General features: G+C 48.3%; 2 protein-coding genes across 2 annotated transcripts; both read left to right on the top strand.

The window, feature by feature from the left end:
• Positions 1-5,343: 5,343 nt before the first annotated feature.
• LOC103762151 (arylacetamide deacetylase-like 4) lies at positions 5,344-8,537 on the top strand. Its single transcript, XM_029962387.1, has 4 exons — positions 5,344-5,358; positions 6,334-6,550; positions 6,718-6,781; positions 7,462-8,537. Exons 1-4 carry the CDS (start codon positions 5,344-5,346, stop codon positions 8,234-8,236), a joined length of 1,071 nt encoding a protein of 356 aa, XP_029818247.1. The 3' UTR covers positions 8,237-8,537.
• Positions 8,538-8,845: 308 nt separating this feature from the next.
• On the top strand, positions 8,846-12,030 carry CUNH1orf158 (chromosome unknown C1orf158 homolog). The gene is given in 7 exon segments (XM_029962386.1): positions 8,846-9,013; positions 10,019-10,093; positions 10,967-11,060; positions 11,063-11,143; positions 11,747-11,807; positions 11,809-11,966; positions 11,969-12,030. Coding segments are annotated over 7 exon segments (666 nt in total). The 5' UTR covers positions 8,846-8,878.
• The last annotated feature ends 765 nt before the right edge of the window (positions 12,031-12,795 follow it).

Raw genomic sequence — 12,795 nt, 5'->3', positions numbered from 1 at the left:
TGCTCAAAACCTCAAATACTCTAACAAGAAAATAAACCTGATGCATTTACTTTTGCAGAGCACATTAATTAGGTGCCCCCTCCTCCTGCCCCCCCCCGTGTTAGTTCCCATTCTCTCTTCTAAATATCCTTGTTAAAACTACATATTCCAAACTACTTAAAGCATGCCCACAACAGAGGAAGCACTATGTTGTGCCTGCAGATCAGCTGAACGAGACAATTCAACCTCCACATTCACTGGCTCTGCTTGTAAATACATGTCATAAACTAGAACTCCAACAGAACTCGGCTGCTGCCTCTGAACACTCACTCTTACCATCCACACTCCAAGGATTCCCTACAGAATACCAGGCCCTTTATCAGTGCCACAATTACCATAAAGATAAACAGGATATTAAACACATTGACTCTTTGCCAATGTGGTGAGTGCTGGCCCATTGCATAACACCTCCAAGGACTTTAAAGTGTGTGACACTTGCCAAGATCTCTTGGAACTGGGACAGCTCTAGGGCTTAGAGCTACCTGAGAAAGCCAAACCAAAGAAAGGCATGAAGACATGTCATATTTGACTACGTGAAATGGCATTTTTGAATCTACTGCCAGCGATACTGCTGGTGATTATTGTTGCTTCATTCATATTAGCAATCATGAGAACAACTCAAACTCAGTTTGCCCATCGCAGCATCCCTCCTGGAGTGAGCCATCCCGGGCGACTTCGATTTGTACTTGCTTTTATGATTGTTACAACTACTCTGGTGAGTAACTCTGCCATGATTTCTGCCAGAAACGTGGGTTAGGTGATATTTTTTGTAAAGTTGTATGTGTAAATACCTGAGTCCTGCTGGCTGCATCAAGGCTTAACTGATGACTTTTATTTTTGGGGGGCTTACTTGAGAGGACAATTTTTTGTAAAATCATTTCTGTTAGACCTGAAATAGAGTTTCAGCCAGATTTTTCCCTAATACATAGGGATTAAATCAACCATAAGTGCCCAAGCTTTATCAGCTGAGCTTCCTTAATTAAATTTAAAATTAAATATTTATAAAAAGTGAGATTACTTTGATTTCCACTTTAGCTAAGCACACATGATGTTTTTAGGCCATTCTTGGGGCTTTCCAGTGACAAGGACGGCTGGGTAATGGAAGTACCAGTAATGGAAGGCTGGGTGCTTTTTAAGGAGATGAAAACAGAAACCCAGGAAACCTTAGAGGGATGAGAGACACCTGGGCTGCACGACTGGGGTGAAGCTGTTGGACTTGATGAGGCAGAGATGGAAACTCCTTTTCCCTGCCCTGACACAGGGAGTGGGACATGAGGCCCTACCTGCTCCGGGGCACCTGCTCATGCATCCATCCTCTCTGGTTCCCTTCTGGTGGAGAACAACTCTGGTGGAACAGGGAGAACCCTGCAAATGTGCTGCCCTGGTGCCCCTCACCAGGTGCCCCCTCAGGGCTCTCCTGCACCCGGGGACAGCAGGCGCAGGGTTTTCCCCCCTGCTTTGCCCACCTCTCCTCCCTCTCCCAGCAGAGAGATGGAGGGAGAGGGACAGAGATGATGTCAGAGATGAGATGATGATGAGACAGAGATGGAAACTCCCTGAGGCATTTTGCCTGACAGAGAGAGTGGGACGTGAGGGCCTACCTGCTCACCGGGCACCTCATGGCTCCATCTCCTCCGGTGCCTTCTGGAGGGGACCCACTCTGACAAAGCAGGGAGAGCCTCACCAACATACATGACACCCTGGTGCCCCTCACCAGCTGCCCCTCATCAGCTGCCTCTCATTATCTGCTCCTCACCAGCTGCCCCTCATTATCTGCTCCTCACCAGCTGCCCCTCATTATCTGCTCCTCACCAGCTGCCCCTCACCAGGTGCCCCCTCAGGGCTCTCCGCCCGTTGGGGTGGCAGGCGTGAGGTCTCCCCCCCTCTCTCGCTCATCCCAGCTCTCCTCCCTCTCCCCACAGGACAGGATTTTGGAGAAGGTGGGACTGTGCAGCCACCTGGCCATCAAAAGCTGGTCGATGTCAGCCAGGGGTGTGGCAGGAGAAGGCTTTGTCCTCCCCCTCATCCCTCTTTCCCCCAGGCCGCCGCCTCCCCTCGCAGCGCCGGTTCCCCAGGGAAGGTGGATGTGGAGGGTTGGGAAGGGCACGGGCAGGGCAAGGACAGGCAGCTCCCCCTGCCCTGCCCGCAGCACCACACACAGAGCAGGCAGCAAACCATCCTCCAGCGTGTTTCAGATACCCACAGAAGGGTCTGCCAGCACATTGCCAAGGAAAGCAGCTCGGTGGTGGTGTCCGTGGGGTGACTTATGGCTGGGCTGCCCCCCTGGAAGCCTTGTTGCATCCTGTCACTTCTCAACACCACGGGGATGCACGGCCTGTGGGAACGCTGCCCATCAGGGATCCATTCCACAGGACCTTGGGTGGCCAGGCAGAATTTCAAGGGGACTATTTTAATTTCTCCCCCTCCCTCATCATCTAATGGTGCACACACAGCCCACAGTAAGGTCTGTGTGTCCCCATGCTGGCACCACACAGAACAAAGGAATGCTTTCCTAAAGAGTGTTTCAGTGTGTTGAGAACTGGCTAATAAACCAGCTTGTAAAGTGGTGATTCAGTGATCTGTTTAATTAGGTGTAATCACCCTATTTTGTTGTACAAGAGGAGGCTGGAGGACAATGGTGGTTGGGTGACCTGGTACCACCTCGAGGATGGACTCCATGGAATCATAAACTCATTTGATAGTGACTGATTGTCATTTTCATCTGGAAAAAGGGCATTGGACAAAACTGTTGCATTCATAAAAGGCCTGGAAAAACAACTCTCCCTCTTTGTTTCTCCCATTAACATCTCTGTTTAGGCTCCCAAATATCAGGTAGTGGTTGTCAGTAAAAATGTGGCACTCTTTGATGTGTAAAATACTGATTCTGATATCCATGAACTGCAAATTGCCACTGGTCTTTTCCTCATAAGACTCCTGACAGTTCACTCTTTAAGGGCTGAATACCTTCCATTTGCTGTGTTTTCTTTGAAATTGGCATCTGATTGATTCCAAAATTATTTACTTCTATATAAATAATCTACGTGGAATTATATGGATTAAATCCTGTAAATTATAGTGGATCAGGATCTTTGTGATGTCCATTTGGTAAGCTCCAAAGCATGACATCATTTAACTAAGAAGTACAAGCTAAGTAGATAGTGAGCTGAAGGGAAGAGTTGGAGGCAAACTGTGGATAAATAGGCAGAGATCAAGGTCTCAGTGAGTAGACTAATATATTCCATGGCTGCAATAGTAGCAGTGTGAGGCCATAGTTGATTGGGGACACCTTGGTGGAGGCAAGTAAGGGCTACCCTAACTTTGAAATAACTAGCTCTATAAACCCCTATTTAATGTTGGGAGGTCTCCACTATACCCACTTAGGGCAGGAAATACAGCTGAGATGAAATGCTGACAGCAGGTTTTAGAAAGACAGAAAGGATCAGTGACTTGGGCTCCTGAACTGTGTGTACTGAAAGGATCAGCTTAGAGACAAAATATGAAACAAAATGTTTTCATGTTCTTCCAGATGGTGTTCCCCAGCATTATTGTTATCTAGAATCTGTGCTGTGATTGTGTGCTAGAACTTGTGAATCTGTGCTTTCTCCATGGCTTGACAAGGCAGTGTATTCCTTGACATGATGCTTCATTACACCCTGCTGATGAAGGCACGGAAGAACAGCAGGGAGCACACTCACAACAGCCAGACTGAGGACACGAAAATCACGGAATCACAGAGTTGTTAGGGTTGGAAAGGCCCTCTGGAGATCATTCAGTGCAAGTCCCCTGCCAAGGCAGGGTCACCTGGACGTGACACAGGACCGTGCCCAGGTGGGTTTGGAATGTCTCCAGAGGGGGAGACTCCACACCCTCCCTGGGCAGCTGTTCCAGCGCTCTGCCACCCTCAACGTGCACAAGTTGCTCCTCACGTTGAGGCGAAACTTCTCGTGTTTTAGTTTATGGCCATCGCCCCTTGTCCTAAGGAAAAAAAAAAATCCCACAAGACCGCGGAAATCAGAACTTTCCCAGAGAAACCCCAAGCGCTGCCTTCCCTCTCTGTCTTCCCCGAGCGAGGCCAGCCCTTCCCCGGGCAGCCTGCCGACAGAGCCGGGGCTCAGGCCCGGGGGCGGTGTCCCCGCGGGCCCCCGGCCAGCGCAGCCCTTCCGTTCGCTCGGCCACCGCGCCGCAGGTTCACGCCGAGCCTCCCTGAACGAGATTACCCGGCCGGCGCCTCCGGCCGTTCCGCGCGGCTCCCCCGGCTCGGCCCCGCACCATGACCCCTGCGGCGGCTTTGCGGAGCGGCCGCACTCGGCCCGTGACGGGGGCGGCGGCTCTGCCGAGCGGGGCGGGCGCGGACCGAGCCGGGCCGCGGCCGGGCCTGGAGCTGCTGCCCGCCCGCTGCTGCTGGCTGCTTCGTTCCCCTGGCGGCGCTGGCGGCGGCCGCGGTGCGCTCGGCCTGCCCACTAGCGACATCCCGCCCGGGTCAGTGAACCAGCCGGCCAAGCTGCCCTGGTCTCGCCGTCCTGCTGGGCACGCCGCCCTGGTGAGTCGCGGTTTGGGGGTGGCGGAGGCAGGGGGCGTTTGGGGGACCCCAGAGGCGCTGCGGGGGGATGGCGGTGGCGCAGCGCGTGCGCTGAAACATGAGAGCCTGGATGGGACCGGCGGGTCCCGCCCGCCCCGGGGATGCTGGAGGCGCCGCATCGCGGGGTGTGCTGCGGGGAGCACCCCCGGCGGCGTCCTGCCCCGGCCACGCCCCCCGTTGGTCTGCCCGCCATCCCCAGAGCACCCCCGGGCGGGTCCGTGCCCCGGCCATCCCCGTTGGGAGGTTCGCCCGAGCATCCCCAGAGCACCCCCCGGGCGGCTTCTGCTTGCCCTGGGCAACCCCGGCGGGTTCTGCCCCACGCACCTGCCCTGGGGTTCTCCCCGGGCATCCCCACCCGAGGATGCTGCCCCGCTCGAAGATGCTGCCCCGGCCCCCCCGGTCGGGCTCTGCCCCACGCACCCCCCGTCGGGTTGTGCCCCGAGCATCCCCACTCGAGGATGCTGCCCCGGCCACCCCGGTCGGGTTGTGCCCCGAGCATCCCCACTCGAGGATGATGCCCCGGGCATCCCCGGTCGGGCTCTGCCCATGCCGCGGGCAGACGCCGTTCAGGAGCGCCGGGCTGTGTTAGCGATGGTTGCCATTGCAGCCCCCATTTGAGGGCTGGGTGGGGGTTTGCCTGACAACTGCCCGCACCTTTAGGCGATATCACCTTGCACAAGGAAAGCTACAGCCCTTCAGCTGTTCCTGCCGTGGCTCTGACATTTATGGCACACAATCCGGTTAGGGCTGCTTTACTTAATCCCTGGACTCCCTTTGGCAGCATTGCATAAACGGCCTTAGAGCCCTCCTCAGCTCTGGTGCTGTCACTCTCTCTGTCTTTGAATTTCTTAAAATCTTCAATTTCCTCCATCACTCCTTTTGCCACAACATCACCCCTGATATCACACAGACTTTGTTTTCCTCCACACAGGTTCTTAAACCATTTACATCCTCTTTAAATTTACTGATAAAGCTGCCCAGCTCTCCTGAACCCCCACTATTTTTAATGCCCCATGAGTCTGTCTTTATCCACTAGCAGGTGACAAGGGAGTTGATAAAGACAGACTCACTGGGCATTAAAAATAGGGGTCTTGTTTAGCCAGTGAACAGTGTAACAGTTTATGTGTTTGATCACCAACTTCTTGTTTGTTCACTTATTACATCATATTTATATTCTAGCTTGCAAGATAGCATTGCAAGAGCATTGGGAAAGCAAGCAGCTTCATTCTGTTCAGTAGATCTGTTGTGCAAATAAAAAGCAATAACTAACTTGCACAACACAGCTCAGCACTTTAGATTTGCAAATTCACTGAGTTTTATGGTCTAATTCATGAATAGCAGTTTCTGCAATGAAGAACTGGTTCTACATATGGCAGTTCATTGCTGTTACCAAGTGTAAATGAAACAAGAATGAGCACAAAGGTGTGCAGGACAATACTGACAGTTAAAATATATACTGCAAGACAACCAGTTTGGTTGACCTTTACAGAATTTCTGATGTGACATTACAGTGACATTGGAGTTGAGTTGTACAAGTAAATTTTTTTACAGGCTGTAGGATGTGAGAACTTGGGAAAATTGTGGGGTTTTTTTCCAAATCAGAGCTCTGTATAATTTCCCTCAAATACAGTTTGATGTAAGTACGATGCAGAGTTTTTATACCTTGCCTAACTCAAGACTTTTAAAGAGGCCTTAATCTCTTTCACCTTTAACAGGGAAGGATTTTGGAGAAGACTGGGCTTTGCAGCCAAATCAGTTTTGGCCGATATGTGCGACAGGGACGGAAACTAGGGCTGGATCCAAAGCTCTTCATCCAGGATCTGCAGTTTAATGAAGTACCTGTGAGGGTTTATCAGCCTAAAGCTACCTCTGATGGGCGAAGGAGAGGCATCCTCTTTTTCCATGGAGGAGGCTGGGTATTTGGAAGCCTTGGTAAGATACTTGCTGGAGGAGTCGTAGTAAAGTCTTTTTTACAAAATAGAAATAAGCATGTGGTTTGGGAGGGAGGAAGTCAGAAGCCTTTCTGGAATGAGCATTCCTTAGGCTGTCTCAAAGATGAGGGCAATAGCAAAGCACTGATGGCAGTATTTCTTTTCCAGATACCTATGAAAAGGTGTGTCGCTACCTCTCCAGGGAGAGTGACTCGGTGGTTGTGTCTGTGCAGTAAGTGAACCCTGCCCAGTTCTCTTGTTGGGAGATTATTGTTGCTGTGGTGCCACAGCAGAGCTGCACTGGTTTTGGAGATGCTCTTTTTCGTCAGAGAAATTTCTGTAGAAGTCAGTGAAGCCCATAAAGAGACAAAGAGTGATAATGAAGATTTCACAGCCCTTAACTGCTCATGCCCAGAGATGCTCAGGAAAGATACATATGGAAATATTTGGCACATTAAGGAAATATATAAAAGCCAATCAAAAACTTGGATGAAAAACATCTTCCTTATGCTGAACATATGAACATGAAATAAGATCCTCCAAGCAATTGGGATCTATAGGAAAAGAGAGAATAATCACATGTATTCCTCCCATTTTCACATAGGAAGCAGAGGCACAAAATGTTTAATTTTCTTGGCAAGAGTACAGAGGAAGTTTTGAGTGTGACTAAGACCTTGCACAATTCCTTGGTCAGATCTTTAATCAGAGGCAATCCTACTTCAGTGAGTCCTTGTGACTGAATACACAATTTACAGCTTATGTGCAGTCACAAACTGAGGAGTGCCTGCTTAGGAGGTGATGTGGAACAAGAGCACCCCGAAATGATAGGGCTGAAGGACAGAAATATGACACCATTTCCTGATTACTACTGATAACATTCCCTTCTCTCACACTTGCCTCTCTGTGTCCCAGGTACCGTCTGGCCCCGGAGCACAAATACCCCGCTGCCTACGAGGACTGCCTGAACGCCACCCAGCACTTCCTGCAGCGCCTGGAGCACTACGGCGTGGACCCTGCCCGGGTCACTGTCTGTGGGGACAGTGCTGGGGGCAACCTGGCAGCTGCTGTGAGCCAGACCCTTGCAGGCAGGGCGGACTTCCCCAAACTGCGTGCTCAGATCCTGCTCTACCCGGGCCTTCAGGCCCTGGACTTCAATTTACCGTCTTACCATCAAAACCGAGGAGTCCCCTTATTATTCCGAGAACGTGCTGCTTTCTTTGCTTTGCTGTACCTAAATGGAGATGCACTGCACATGCAAGAGGTCTTGGAGGGCTCTCATATTCCTCCAGACATGAGGGTGAAGTACACGAAGTGGGTGAGTCCAGACAACATCCCCGAGAAATTTAAGGTGAGAGGTGTGAGACCACTTAGGCCCACTGATTTTATAGCTGAAGTTTATGAGACGGTGAAGAGATTCTGTGAGCCCAACCTGTGCCCTCTGTTGGCTGAAGACTCTGTTGTTCAGCAGCTGCCAGAATCTTTCATCCTGACCTGTGAGTACGACGTGCTGCGGGACGACGGCTTGTTGTACAAGAAGAGGCTGGAGGACAACGGTGTCCGGGTGACCTGGTACCACCTCGAGGATGGATTCCATGGGATCATAAGCCTCTATGATTATTGTGGGTTCTCATTTCCATCTGGGAAGAGGGGATTGGACAGCGTTGTTACCTTCCTGAAAAGCTTATAGTAAACATCTTAGATTCCACGAGTCTGTTCATGCCTCAACCTAGGAAAATATCTTTTTAGGATATTTAATGTCAGGTGATGGGTAGTCAGTCAAGGGCAGCCAATTAAGAATGATAAACAAAGCTCATCAGAACCTCATTCCAGCTGTTAGTTGGAACATGGGATATGCAAACCTTATACAAGCCTGTACCATGCTGCAAGCCCTTACCTTTAGCTCTGTCAGTAAAGGAGAATGGTACTTTGAATGGACATCCTGGTCTGTACCAGCTGTTTAAAATAAAATGTGTGTGTATGAAGAGAAACTGTGTGTTAGCAGGTATGTGTGGTGTGTTGGTGCAAGGTGTTCTGAACTCTGTTAGATCAAAAGAACCCACCTCAGCTGACTTTAGTGGGTTAGAAGCCACTGTTTTGGTCAACAATAAATATGATGCAGCCTAAAATGTGGTCACTGTCACTGTGGGGATAAAAAACAAATGGTTCCATGGCAGCTCCACACATCACCCACATTTCTCAGCACACAGGCAGGACTGGAGCCCCTTTCTACCCCAGTTTTAGCACTGGACTACTGGGTAATGTTTAACCCAGATAACTTGAAGGATGGTTCCAACAGCCAGGGAAGGTCGTGCTGGTGAGGCAAAGAAATATGTTTGCGTCACAAAAAGGTGGATGGGATTGGTGGAGAATTGAACCCAAACACTCTACTACAGTTCTCTTTGGAAACTGGCTGGAGAAGAGGACAAGAGGAAGATTGGGAAAGAAAAAGGGGAAGATCAGGAAGGTGGGAGCAGGAACACAGGGTCAGACCCAGTGCTGTGGGGGTAGTACAGGGCTGCAGCCATCAGCTGGAGTCCAGGCTCATCCCAGAAGAGTGATAAAAGGGAGAAGGATAAACATCTTGCTTGGCCTATATTAATTCTTTCTGTTTATGATCTGCCATTCCTTTCCCTAAGCCAGGGCAATTAAAAATGCTATGGCCCTTCTTAGGGCAGTCACTTGAGGCTGCTATACCACTTACATACAGCTGTTCAACAACACAGACAATACCAACATCATGCAGGAGAGGCTTCATTAATCCTCCAGAATTTTATACTTCTTATAACTTGTATCAGAGGATCTTTAATAACTTGATATTGGTTTCATTTGCTTCTAGAAACAAGAGCATCTTTGCTAGCAGAGCTGCTCGACAGATTTCATGTCCTGCCTAAGAGCTCAGCAAAATTTTGTCATTAGACATTTAACTTTGTCAAAACATGCCAGTTAGGTTCAATATTGGAGCTGTTCAGGCAAATCCTCCTGACTCTGCTAAAATTACTTCCCTTAGATTTTTTTTTTTTCCTGTAGCAAAATGCCAGACTGTATTGCAGAGCCTGGCTGCTGCAGCAGAAATAGGAACAAAGGGGGAAAACCAAGTTAATTCATTCTTTTCAGATGCTGGTTCACATGGCAGGTAGAAGTATTTAACACCAAGCCATGGCCAATTTTTCAAGGACTGTACAGTATTTATACTTATATATTTATTAATAATTAACAGTGATAAATAATAATTTATAATTAGCAATATTTTATATATCTTATACTAAGGAACCAATCCAGAATTTTAGACTGGCTGATTATACCAGCTGAGACAAAGTTCAGAACCCAGACTTCTTCCCAAAAAAGTCCTTTTTAGATGCATAGAGGAAAAAAGGAGCACTGGGACAGAGCTGCTGTGATGACTGGGCTGCCTTAGCTATACTGAATTTTGTGTATTTCTCATGTCTATAAAAGACACTGTGAAACTCAGCAGCAGCTTATACAGGACAGTCTTTATGTACTCACAGACCAAACACTGAGGAGAGCCACTAAGGAGAAATTTGAGGTAAGGAAAAGAAAATTTCAGTGTGGGGCTGTGTGTGCCAACATTCCAGACAGGGATGATCTGTGACTAATACTTAAATCCTATTTTATATATCCTTAAACAACTGTATGTGTAATGGAAGGCACTGCAGCTCTGTGGCCATTCCCAGGCCACAGAGCTCCCCTGCAGTTCTGATTCCAGAGGGATCCCTTCCAAGGCAAACAAACTGCTTGGTACCCTCTGGATGTTTCCCAGTCTCTGCCTCGGAGGGTGACCAGGGCACACGAGGAGAACCAGTGTGTTCCTACCAGCTGGGACTGGGTATTGTGTCTTCAGGGCCCTCCCTGAGCTCTAATAGGAGCTTGGTGGTAAAATAGGATTATTTGAATCAGCACACCTCCAATTTACACAAACAAACTGCACTTCAATGAGGCCCAGATCTTTCCCAATATTTTTCCCACAAGTGTCATCTGCTAGAACATCCCTTTCACCGGGGTGCCTCAACACCCCCAGATATTATCACTCTCTCCAGACAGGCAGCTGGAAGGTAGGATATGCAATGCTACTGCACCACAAAACACTTAAGCAGCACAAGACAATCAGCTTTTCATTTCCAGCCTTCTTAAATGTGTCTGCAAATCCGTGATGCGTGTGTGGAAATCAGCCTAATCAGATCTCATGACATGCAGATGCAGTTGCTTAAGTCAACTGGAAATTTACTTTGCTTGAAATGCAAATGCCCTTATTTTCAGGGATTAAATTTTAAGTAAAAGCAATACAAGGACTGATATCACAGTGTGATATCACTGGCAATACAGTCAGATCAAAAGCACACTGAGCCACCTGAATGCTGTGCACAAGCAGCATGATTTCATCATGTGCATCTCATTTCAGAGCCTGCCACTGCAGCGTTTCTTCACCCATCACAAGGAACAAAGAAGCCAAAATTTAGTATTGGAGTATGACAATAACTGCAATAAACATGGTTACGACCTGTGCTGCCTCCTCTCCAGAGCTGAAGTGGATGCAGGTTGGCCTGGATTCCTCAGAAGTCAGATTTCCCCATTCTCAGTAGTTTTGGAATTATTAATTCAATCAGGTGGAACATGATGCAGTGGTCAATATATGGATTTAGAGCCAGGAACCTCCTTCTGTTTTAATTCCGAAAATAGATCTTGTGGTGACTTTTGGCCACTTTCTTACCCAGTCAGGAGCTCAGTTTTTGGATTGATAAAGTGGAAATGTTGTCCATACAATACTTAATCACCACAGGAAGCAGTGAAGGAGAGTGTCAATGGGCAGATTTCTCTCCCCTTTTCAATACCAGCTGAAGGCAAGGAGAACTGTGGGATACAAGTAACAGGAGAATTCATGGACTATTAGGATGTTTCTAAATTTAAGTGAAATGTAAAGCTGTGCTAACTTTTTTAATATCTACCAAAGAGGCTATGAAGAGTCAGGACTCCTGATTGATGCCATTACTGCAGTTCCTGTCGATATCTAACAGTGATTTTCCAGCCAGAGGAAGACACACGTGCCCTGGGAACAGAAAGATCTGTTTTGCCCTTACTCTGCTGTCAAACTAGTACAAACATCCCCTATGACAACTGTGGAGTAGAAACACCAGAACCAAAAATTTAATTCCATAATTTCTGACATTTCATCGTGTCTCAGAACCACCCACCAGCTCTGGGCTCCCCGAGCACCTGATGAGGAACTGCACAAGAAAGAAGCTGAGTCCAGACCGGTGTCTGGACCAATTCCTCTGAAAGCCCAACAATTTCTGCTTTTGCTCCCTGTCAGCTGAGACAACCAGCTAAAAACTTGTGCTCTCCCTTCCAGCCAGGGACGTCTTCCCCAAAATGTTGTAGAATCCTGGACTGTAAAGGGGGTCAGAATATCTGTAAGGCTTTGGCCAACTGCTGAGAGACAGAACAGCCAGGGACAACGCTGTGTAAACTGCTTAGGGTGATCTTAAGCACTGCTTAATATAGATTGTTGTGTGAGCTGTGCCATGTAGAAGGGATGAGAATTAGGTTATATAGGCACAGAGCTTTTTACTAGTTAGAGCAAGTTGCTGGATTACATCCTGACCTGCAGGTGGCCAGGAATATTTCAGAAGATATTAAACCACAGAAAACAAATTTTTTATCTTTTGGTTTTTAGTCAATGAATAGTTGCAGTAAGGAAAAAAAACCCAACAACTGGGATTGAACCTGAAAGGACATAAACCTCGTAATTGCTTTGCCCTTTGTTTTGTCATTTTTACACAGCTTGCTGTGCTATTTTTTTTTTGAAGAAAGAGCAGAAAAGAACCTTGTGTTATTCCATATTGTGCCTGAAACATCCAAGAATAAAGCAAACCTATGAAATAGCTGCATATGCAAGGCCAAGGTGAAACAAGGTTCCTCCCAGTGCAGGAAGCAGGCAGACCTTGATTGCCCTTGGCTTTACACAGGGAACAGCACTTAAGGGTAGATAAGCTGCAGAGTAAACTCCATTAGCTGACCTTGAATTACCAAACTGTAAACACGGAGGGAACAGCTCTGGGTGGCCTTTACAGCCCTGGATAGGCCACCCTGAGACTTCACTCCGTGGAGGAAGTACCAAAACGACCCATGTAAAACGTGCTGGCAGAAGCCCAAATTCTTATTGCCCTAATGTGCAACTTCTGCCTTGAAATCACGTTTGGTCCAGAGCAGAGATCTGCAAAGCTCAGCTGC

The sequence above is a fragment of the Manacus vitellinus genome, unplaced genomic scaffold (assembly GCF_001715985.3).
Source record: "Manacus vitellinus isolate BGI_N305 unplaced genomic scaffold, ASM171598v3 scaffold_46_pilon, whole genome shotgun sequence".
NCBI classification, from domain to species: domain Eukaryota; kingdom Metazoa; phylum Chordata; class Aves; order Passeriformes; family Pipridae; genus Manacus; species Manacus vitellinus.
The sequence above is the reverse complement of the archived record's forward strand: the minus strand, read 5'-3'. Positions and strand labels throughout refer to the sequence as shown.